This window comes from Benincasa hispida, chromosome 12 (assembly GCF_009727055.1).
Source record: "Benincasa hispida cultivar B227 chromosome 12, ASM972705v1, whole genome shotgun sequence".
In the NCBI taxonomy this organism is placed as follows: Eukaryota; Viridiplantae; Streptophyta; class Magnoliopsida; order Cucurbitales; family Cucurbitaceae; genus Benincasa; species Benincasa hispida.
The window spans coordinates 5,137,964-5,149,358 of NC_052360.1; the positions used below are offsets into that span (position 1 = coordinate 5,137,964).

General features: G+C 30.5%; 1 protein-coding gene across 1 annotated transcript; it reads right to left on the bottom strand.

Moving 5' to 3' along the window:
* Positions 1-969: 969 nt before the first annotated feature.
* LOC120068170 lies at positions 970-2,179 on the bottom strand. Its single transcript, XM_039019876.1, has 2 exons — positions 1,790-2,179; positions 970-1,663 (listed from the first exon to the last, which is right to left on the bottom strand). Exons 1-2 carry the CDS (start codon positions 2,043-2,045, stop codon positions 1,263-1,265), a joined length of 657 nt encoding a protein of 218 aa, XP_038875804.1. The 5' UTR covers positions 2,046-2,179; the 3' UTR covers positions 970-1,262.
* Positions 2,180-11,395: the final 9,216 nt, after the last annotated feature.

An 11,395-nucleotide genomic window follows, 5' to 3' on the forward strand; every position in this document is an offset into this window, starting at 1 on the left:
TAAAAATATTAAACAGTTCTATCATTTAAAATAATTAGTCTCAAAGTTTCTAGTTGTTATGTTTTATTTGTTTTATTTTATTTTATTTATTGATCTCTAGTTTATAAAATGAAAAAAAAAATGTTAAATTTTGTTAAAAGATAAATAAAATAAAAATAATTAGTCAATTTTTTCTTATTGTTTTTCTTAAAATTAACATTTTGTTGTTTGGTAACATTATATTTATAATTTCTTTAAAAAAAACATTCATCTTCATTAGTTCAATTTATATTAATACATATTAATTTGAGGTCTGAAATTCTTAAAGTACAAATATAGTAAAACAAAAACGAGTTGCCTTTAATTATAGAAAATGAACTTAAATATTTATAAGATATAGCAAAATTTTATAATTATTCTATCAATGTCTATCAATGACATTGATAGACACCGATGAAAGCCTATCGATGTCTATCAACATCTATCATTGATAGTTATATATTGTAAATATTTTTAACCGTTTTACCATTGAAATAATTTTCCAACAATATATATATCAAAGATATAGTAAAAAGAACATAGTTATCGCCATTTAATTATATTTTAAAAAAATATAGTGAGGAAAAACCTTGGAAACTGATGGGTCCCACATATAACATTTTGTTTTTCGGTTTTCTACATTTAAAACCCAAGCTTGTACACCACCGCATACTTCTTTATTTTATAATTCTGCATTTAAATAAATAAATAATAAAGCCTTTATCAAATCATAGCCGAAAATTTTATTCATTTTGAAAATTGACTATAAATTAAAGATATCTTTACAATAATAACAGTGTAAAAAACAAAAGAATGGCAATTTAAACAAATATGATTTATAAAAATAGAAAATAGCACAAAATCATTGTGGTCATCAAATTAGCTTCACCTCATTAATAAATTTTAATGATAAAACTTTGTAATTATTATTTGTAATAGGGGAAAAAAGAAGGTAACAGTTTGCTTGGGAAATATATACAAATAATTTGATAACCTTACAACACAATTTCATGAGTTTTACTCAAAGTAAGAAATAAATATGATCCACAAAATGAATAATCAATCCTATAATATTCAACTAAAAAAAGTTTAATACGCCCGTTACAACTTGACTATCCCACATATTTAAACTAAAAAATATCGTAATCCTATCATATAAATTTGTTAGTTACATTGTTTTAACCCTCAATTAATCCTCATAAATTTACCCTTTTGAAGCAATTTCAATAAAACTTCACCTTCATTTAAACAGAAATTCTTACACGTTGATCACAATCTTGTCCTTGAATCATTTCGCTTCTAGAATTGAAAGTCAACGAGCAGGTTATTTTCACCAAGAAGTGTTTCTTGATGGAGCCAAGTATTTTGACTCTTCCTGGAATTTCCGTGTAGCTACTTATATTCAAAGCTCCCAAATTCCAATCCTTTATCAAACTCGAAGCATCGTCGATCTTCTCAGGTTCGATCTCTACCGTCATATTCATCTTTAGCGTATCTTTCGCCTTCACCTCTCCCGGCGGTGTCTCGCCCTCTCCGATGACCGTCCCGTGGTAGTAAATCTCGGTTGAGGCTTTCGAGTATTTGAACGACGCAACATTAGGGTTCCGCACCGAGACGCTAGCCACAACAAAAATTATCCTACTATCTGAGAAAAAGGAAAAGGATATGAGTTTAGAAGAAAAATAAACAGAAATCCTTCGTTACCATAAAAATATAAATAATCATGGTCTATTTTTACTTTTCATTCTTTCGAAAGTCATTGCAAACTTACTTGAACTCGAAGTACTATTTAGAAACGAGAGTGAGTCGATTTTAATATTTGGGGTTCTGATATGGAGGACGGTGAAGCCGAGGACGATGCCGATGACGGCGAGGATTATGAGGAGAGCAGCAAAGCAGCCACAGAACTTGATATATTTGTTTTTATGGAGGTGGAGCTTGGCCGGAGGAGGAAGAAAGATGTCGTCGTCGCTCCGAGGTTCGACGGTGGCGGACGCCAAGGGTTTGACCTGCTCTTTATCAGCCATTGGCTATGGTGAAATGACCAGAAAAGAAGCCAAATGTTGAGTATTTAACTGTTGGGATTTGCTTTGATCATTTGGGACGAAGACTCCATTATCGTAATGCATAAGTCAGTCTAGTTTTTTTTTTTTTTTTTTTTCTTTTTTTTTAAAATAATATAAAAGTCAGTCTATATATATATATATATATATATATTTTTAATTTTAGTTATTTTGTCACGAATGCGTGTTGATTTGGCCAAAAGTTTGACCAAATATAGGCTTTGATCAACTTGGCGAAGGCAGAAGGATATAAATAAATAAAATAAGTACTATTTTTCTTTTTGCAAATATATCTTAGATGAAATAATTGGAACTTTCAACCACAAAATGTACCAATTTGAGTTATATTTGATAAATAATATTAAATAAATAAATAAATAAAAAGTATAAATGATATTATTAATAAATAAGGAAATTTTCATGATAGATAAAATATTAAACTATTTATAGAAATAACAAAAAAAATATCAATAGCTTTTATCAATATCTCAGTTTCTATGACAATAGATACTAATAGACTTCTATCTATTTCTGTCAAATAAGATTAAAACTTTGTTATTTTATGTAAACAGTTTATCTTATCTTTCTATATTTGAAAATCTCCTATTAAATAATTGATTTAGGGTGTGTTTTGAGGACTTTGAAGAGCATAGTAGAAATTGGTACAAACTTTGGTAAAAATTGATTTTTTTTTTCAAGCTAAAATGAAGATAATTCAACCAAAATTTAGATGGAGAATATGAAAGTCTTATTTAAGTAATTAGATTTTTCTTTTTTAAATTATGAGTTTTAGCTTAATTTTTAATTTATTAATATTATGGTTTTACAAGTATTTGGTCCCAAATTTTGGTTTGTCTACTTTGTAGTGCGTACATAGTTTCAGGATTCTCGATTGGGCTTTTACCATGAATCTAAAATAAAATTATCGTTAATTATTGGATAGGTTAAAATATTAATTTGATCTACGAATTTCATAAATTGGTTTAATTTTAGTTCTTTTTACTTTCAAATGTCCAATTACTTTTAATAAATCTCAAATTTCATCTTTCAAAGATATTTTTTTTATTGAAATTGATTAAATAATAAAAATCATTTTGTATGCACAAAGAAAAAGCACTATATGAATATCTTTTCAAATTTTAATTTAGACTAGAAAATCTCATAGATAATATTTTAAAAAATCAACAATAAACCTGTGATAGAAGACTAAGTTTAAGATTGATTGAAAGTATAGAAATTAAAATTAAAGCCTAGTTTGGTAACTATTTATGGCCCGTATGTTAACCATTTTCGGCCTCGTTTGGTAACCATTTCATGTTTTGTGTTTTGTTTTTGAAGATTAGGTCTATAGACTTTACTTCCACCTCCAAATTTCTTTCTTTGGTATCTACTTTTTACTAATTGTTTGAAAAATCAAACTAAATTTTGAAAAAAAAAAACTTTTAAAAACTTGTTTTTGTTTTTGGAATTTGACTAAGAATTCAATTTTACCCATGGTTTGAAAAAACCAAGCTAAACTTTGAAAACTAAAAAAAAATACTTTTAAAATCTTTTTTTTTTTTTTTTTTTGGAATTTAGCTAAAAACTCAACCATTGTACTTAAGAAATATATAAATCGTTGTAAGAAACGGGGAGAAAATAGGCTTAATTTTCAAAAACAAAAAACAAAATGGTTATCAAACGAGACCTTCACTTTTTGTTTTTGATTTTTCTAAAAATTAAGCCTACTTCTTCTCATTTTCTTACAATTATTTGCATCTTACTTTGGTATACGAGTTGTATTCTTAGTCAAATTTCAATTACAAAAGCTATTTTTTTTTTTAAATATGACTTGATTTTTTAAAACATTGATAAGAAGTAGATAAAAAAAACAAGAAATTTAGAGGTATAAGGAGTGTTTATATGCTTAATTTTCAAAAGAAAAAAAAAAAGTTACCAAAGGAAGCTTCGATTTTTTATTTTTTGTTTTTGAAAATTAAGTCTATTTTTTCTCAATTTCTTACACTATTTTTCATTTTTCTTAAGGGAAAAAAAATTGAATCCTAAATCAAATTCCAAATTCTAAAAATAGATTTTTAAAACTACTTTTTTAACCTTCAAAACTTGCCTTGATTTTTGAAAACATTGGTAAAAATAAGATAACAAAACAAAGAAACTTAGAGGTGGAATTAATATTATAAACTTATTCTAAAACTCAAAAATAAAAAATCAAATGATTATCAAACAAAATCAAAACATTTGAAAATACAGACACTAAAATTAAATAATTATCAAAATAGTACAAAGCATTTTAATAATGTTCTTATCTCTCTATTTTTCTTTTTTAAAGATATTTTTCTCTCAATTCTTAAAAATATTCATTTCTTAATGTGTGATTTATTATTAATATTTTTTATAGATGCCAAATCGAGTATATCTCAATTGGCATATATGTGTTAATAACTACGAGATTCATGGATTGAATATTCCTACATCAATTGTTCCGAAAGAAATTTTGTGAACATTCGGAAAAAATTCAGTTATATATATATTCTCTCTCTTTTTTCTTTTTCTTTTTTTCTTTTTTTTTTTTTTTTTTTTTTTTTTTTTTTTTTTTTTTTTTGAATGTTTTTGGTTACATCCTAGGTTTACTTTTCGAATAATTTTACTGAAAACTTGTCTTGAGGCTTGAGAAAATCATTGAATAGGGAACACAAAACATGAGGAAAATAAGGCAAAAATTAAAGAGAATGCAACACACTTTAATTTGAAATTAGCTTTTGTAGGCTAAGTAATAGGTGAAAATTTTTTAGAGAGAATTTCCAAGATTCTACTGAGTATAGGTCTCGAGTCCTTGATATGGGATTGAAAATTCATAATTGATGGTTTCCATATATATTTTTCCACTCATATATACTTTATATTTAATAGGTAAGTCAGCTAATTTTCCAAATATAAAACATATCATTTATACCTAACTTTAAATGTATTAGGCGAATATTATTTGTTCTACTATGTTGGATATTGTTCTTATTTTTTTTCATTTTTATACGGAGCTATTTTCATTTCATTAGTCAGATTACAGATTTTAGCATTAATTATATTATGTTTTCGAATTTTTAATATGGTTTTAATGGTATGTCTTAATTAAATTAATTGTCAACTGATATACCAAATATAAAGTGTACTATTTAATCTTTTTTATCTTCAAAATTTGTATATGATTTTGATAGTATAACAATTATAATAAATTTATACTTCATAATGTAATTTAAGTACATCATTTATAGGTATTGATACACAAATGAGGTTGCAATTGGAATAATAAAAAAAAAAGTATATAATGATATTGTTAATATACCAAATATGAAGTAGATCACATTCAATAGTATTAGCATTTAAAGAAAAAAAAGTATATCACATTCAAAAAATATACTTAAAGTATAAACATTTCAATAGTAAATCAGCATTAATTCGCAATCTATTTCAATGATACTATTAGTGTATTAATAGTATACCATCGAAAAACACAAACAAAATAAATGGACATATCATTGGACTTAAAAGAGGAAGTTAACCACTCAAATAGCTTCAAAATGAAACTCTAATCACAAAATCAACTAATATCTACAAGATTTTCATCACCATAAGTTTTGGATTTGGTTTGTCTATGAACTTGGTCCTTTATTCATTTAATTGTAGTTTTGGCTTTGTTGACCTTTAAGTCAAATTACGTCTATTTTTGGGCTCAAACCAAAGTGGACCAAATTAGTTTATTTGATCCAACGCCCATGGCAAACATCATTAGGATCTGCCAACTTTTATATTCAATTTCAATTTGAACCTTATTAGAGTGAAAAAAGGGGAAATGATAAAAAAATAGTCTTTCTCTCATTATCACCATGTTCAGAAAAAATACATTATATATATACAACCAATAAGGAAAGAAGAAAGCAACAACCAATAGAAAAATAATTGAAATAACAAATATTTGTTATAACTAATATCCCCCTCAAGTTGGACTAAAAAGATTGGACAAACCCAACTATGATCTTATAGTAGAAAAGACTAAGAAAGGAAGGGCCTTAGTAAAACCATCAGCAAGTTGATGCATAGACCGAACTGGGAGTAGCTTAACAGAATCATTAGCAACCTTGGTCCGAACAAAATGACAATCAAGTTCGATATGTTTGGTTCTCTCATGAAAAATAGGGTTTGTGGCAAGGTGAATAGCAGCTTGATTATCACAATAGAGCAAAGATGGTTGATGAATAGGAACAAGAAGATCATGAAGAATAGATTTAAGCCAAATAAGTTCACATGTTGTAGAAGTAAGAGCTCAATAAGCCTCTGCAGAAGATCTCGAAACCATATTTTGCTTCTTAGATTTCCAAGAAACAAGAGAGCTGCCCAAAAAAATGCAAAAACCGGTTGTAGATTTCCTTGTATCAAGGCAATAAGCCCAATCAGAATCAGCAAAGGCACGAAGCTAAAAGGAGTCGGCAGGTGAAATGAAAACACCTTGTCCGGGAGCTAACTTTAAGTAGTGCAAGAGATGATGGGTTGCTGATAGATGAACTTTGCAAGGTTTTGTCACAGATTGGCTAAGTTTATTAACTGCAAACACAATGTCCGGTCGAGAAATAGTTAATTAAAGAAGTCAGCCAATCAACCTTCTATAGGAAGAAAGATCATCGAGTACATCTTGTTCAGATTGTCGAAGTTTAACATTCGGATCCATGGAAGATTGATAGGTCTGGCACCAAGGAGACCAGCTCCTTCTAGAATTTGAAGAGTATAATGCCTTTGTGAAATAGAAATACCTTGAGATGAACGAGCAAGCTCAAGGCCCAAAAAAACTTCAACAACTGTTTATGTTCATCAATAAGCTTCACATTTGCACCAGTTATGATAATGTCATTAACATATACTAACAAGGCAATAAAACTAGAACCAGAACCTCGAACAAACAAAGAATAATCAGCCTTAGACTGCTAAAAACAAAGAGAAATCAAAACATCAGAAAATTTTGCAAACCATTGTCGTGAAGCTTGTTTAAGACCATATATGGACTTCTTTAAACTACAAACAAGCTTGCCACAGTGAGGAATTTTAGGTGTATAACCAAGCAGGAGGTCCATATATACTTCTTAAAAAATCTCCATGAAGAAAGGCATTGTTCACAACAAGTTGAACCATAGGCCATTGAGAGGTGACAACTAAAACCAGAAGAACTCGAACGATTACTAATTTTGCCACAGGAGAAAATGTTTCGAGGAAATACAAGCCCTCCTGTTGAGTATATCCTTTAGCAACAAGCCGAGCTTTGTATCTCACTTGCAACCAATGTTAAGTATCATTGTCTTCCATGGGCCATTGATAGGTGACAACTAAAACCAGAATAGATCCATTTGCACCGTGTTTAACTTTATAGACCCACTTGCAACCAATGTTATGTTTGGATGAAGGCAAAGGAACAACCTCTTAAGTATCATTGTCTTCCATGGTTTGAAGTTCACTTTTCATTATTGTTTTCCAGTGATCATAAGGTATGGCTTGATGATAAAATTGTGGTTCATAATGAGAGGAAAGTGCAATGGAAAAGGTGCGAAAAGCAGGGGAGAGACGATCATATGAAAGGGATGAATTTATGAGATAGCGGGTGGATGAACTTGGGAGAGGTGTCTGAGTAGTTAGGCTACAGTGATAGTCTTTAAGATAGAATGGAGGTTTGAGTGTTCTTGATGTTATCCAAGGTGGAATGAGAAGTTGTGTATTTGGGATGGATGATGAAGAAGGCTATTGAGATGAAAAAGAGGGGCTAGATGAAGAAGGCTATTGAGATGAAAAAGAGGGGCTAGAAGAAGAAGGTGAAGTAATAAGAGTTGGGGAAAAATCAATGGAAAGAGAAGGAGATGTGGTAGGTCAAGAAACAAATGGAGTAGTTGGAGGGGTAGAGGAAGGAGGTACTGAATAGGGGATTGATGGGGAAAGGTTGCCAAAAGGAAGAGGGTCAGCAGGAGTGGTATATAAGGTAGTTGCAGTAGAGGGATAGGTTAAAACATCTACATCAAAGGCTATAGGAATAACAATATGCTGAAAAGGGTCTGGTTGCTCATTCTCCAAGGTAACTTTATGAAAAGGAAATAGATGTTCATGGAAAACAACATCTCAGGAAACAAAAAACTTGTTATTTGTGATATCAAAAAGTTTGTAAGCTTTCATACCTGGTGGATAACCAAGAAAAATAGCAGGTACAGCCTTTGGTGCAAACTTAGAACGACCGTGGGATAAGGTAGATGCAAAACATAGACATCCAAAGGTCCTTCGAATAGAATAGTCGACTAAAGTACCCTGCATTAGTTCATAAGGTGTTTTCCAACCAAGAATAGGTGAAGGTGTCCTATTAATAAGATATGTTGCAGTCAAGACACATTCATTCCAAAATTTAAGAGGAACTCTGGATTGAAAAAACAATGCTCTGAAAACATTTAACAAATGTTGGTGCTTACGTTCAACCACTGAATTTTGTTATGGTCTACGCACACACGAATATTGATGTAAAACCCTTTTTTGTAAGAAAAATTCAACAAAAGAGAGCTCAGGGGCGTTATCAGAACGAAACACTTTGATTCTTTTATTATACTGAGTCTCAACATAAGAAAAAAAACTGAGGTATAATTTTCGAAACATCAGACTTGGATTTCAACATGAAGACCCAAGTGAATCGACTATGATCATCTACTAGAGTAAGAAAAATTTTATGTCCAACATGAGTAGATGTAGAAGTTGGACCCTAAATATCAGCATAAAGCAAGTCAAAAACAGTAGATGACCTATTATTATGTGATTCAAAAGACAATTTCTTTTGTTTTGCTAAAGGACAGATTTCACATGGATGTGTGCTATTCAGTGTAATGGAATCAAGATGCAAAACATGTTTCAAATCAAATAAACGAGATAGAGATGGATGTCCAAGCCTGGCATGCCATATGGAAGAAACACTGGAAGAAGCAGCATTAACAGAAACAGCTTGAGAAGAAACTGTAGTGATGTGAAGTTGTTCAACAATATACAAACCATGACGCAATGTACCCTGCCAATCATCTTCAAAGTAGACTTTGCCTGAATATCACAAGAATCAGTGGAGAAGTGGACAGATACATTACCATCAGATGTTAAAGCATTGATAGAAAGTAAGTGCTAAGAAACATAGAGAACATGATGAAGATTAAGAGAACCAAAAAGAGAATATGATGAAGATCAAGAGAACCAAAAAGAGTGATAGTGCCAAGAAAAGAGACTAAATTTTTTGTGTTATTAGGTAGAACAATTGTGGTATTAGTTGGCTGTAGCTTGTGAAATAAGTGCTTTTGGAAATATATATGTATGGAAGCCCCAGAATCAATGATCCATTCATGATTAGAAATAATTTGGGAATAAATACCTACTACATGTGTTACTGAATCAGTATCGTCGGATTTTGCCATCTTAAGCTTAGACTGAATCATAGTGAGGAGTTGTTGAAGAGTGCATTGTTGATCATAGTTCCAGATGAAACAGTAGAAGATGAATAAGCAGAATCAACAGGATTAACGAAAGAACTAGAGGAAGAATTTTGCTTATGAACCTGATTGGACTGTCCTTTATGCTTATAACCCGGTGGATACCCATGGAGCTTGTAGCATTTATCAGTAGTGTGACCAGTAATGTTGCAATAGGTACAAACAGGACGATTCCTGTTCGTCCTGTTTTGAAGAAGACTGATGATTACTCTGTTGCGATGGATTATCATTTTTGTGCACAGCCAGTATAACAGCAGGAGAAGGGGGATTAGCAATAGAAAGATGTTGCTCTTGTTGAACAACAAAGGAAAAAGCCTTGTTAATGGGTAGATGAGGGTCTATAAGAAGGATATGAGAACGAGTATGGTTGAAGTTGCCATTGAGCCCCATCAGAAAACAGAGGAGGTACTCGAACTGAATAAAATCTTCTATGGATTTGACGCCGCCGCAATTGCACTTTCCATAAGTACAGCCAGGGCGATAAGAAATGTATTCGTCCCATAAACTCTTCATTTTTGTAAAATACATAGTGAAAAAATCTTGATCTTGCTTGAGGTTGGATAATTCTCGTTTGAGATGAAAAATATGAGGTTCGTTGCTTTCTGGAAACGATCTTGAAGATCAAGCCATATTGCTCGAGCCGGCTCGGTGAAGAGAATGCTTAAGGAAATTCCCTTAGAGACAAGAATTTAAAATCCAAGCAACAACAACGTTATTGTTGCGAATCCATAAAGGAAGAAGGTCACCTGTAGTTCTAGGAAGAGAACCATCAATAAAACCAAGTTTGTTTCAGATGGAAAGGGCAAGAACCATTGATCTGCTCCAAGAAACGTAGTTGTCATCAGTGAGAAGTTCTGAAACAAGAACGAGATTGGAAGTGTCAATGTGATGAAGAGCATAAGGAGTGTATTGATCTTGATGAGAAAGATGAAGTCCGGTAGCCGAAAAATCGATCGAAGAAGATGAATCAATCGGAGGAAAAGAATGTGTATCAGGAAGACATTGTGATTTCACGCGGGAAGGGAAAGGGGAAGGGAAAAAAAATTAGGGATTTTACTACTTTAATGATTTCTCTGATACCATATTAGAGTGAAAAAAGGGAAATGATAAAAAACAGTCTCTCTCATTATCAGTGTGTTCAGAAAAATACACTATATATATATATATATATAACCAATGAGGAAAGAAAAAAAGTAACAACCAATAGAAAAATAACAGAAATAACAAATATTTGTTATAACTAATAAACCTTTAATTTTAATATTTAGAATGTCATTTATCCAATTCCAAAAAGAAAAAAATTGCCATTTTTTAAAATGAAACTTTTTTTTTTTAAAATTAAAAAAAAAAAAATTGGCGATTTGTGTAGTTAACCGGACTTAAGAGTCTAGAAGGTGGGCCGCAAAGAATGCATTTACAAATGGGCTTTTATATGTAGTGGAGAGGAGAGGGATGGTCCGGCTGGAGGAGGGCTCAGGTTTCATGTGTTTTTATTATTATTATTATTATTTTCTTTCTTTCTTTCTTTTTTAACTTTTCTATATCTAAATAAATAGGTTTAAGTACACAATTATCTAAATTTTATTTTATCACATTATTTCATCTCAATATATTTTTAGATTTTATATTATTTTATAATTATTTTTTCAATTTTTTAAAATTTTTTACTCTCCATCGATATTTACATGGTCATTTAAAATATACATCTAAATGTTGTATTACTATATAGAAATGATGATAAAAATAATTAATTATAGTTTAATTAAGTGA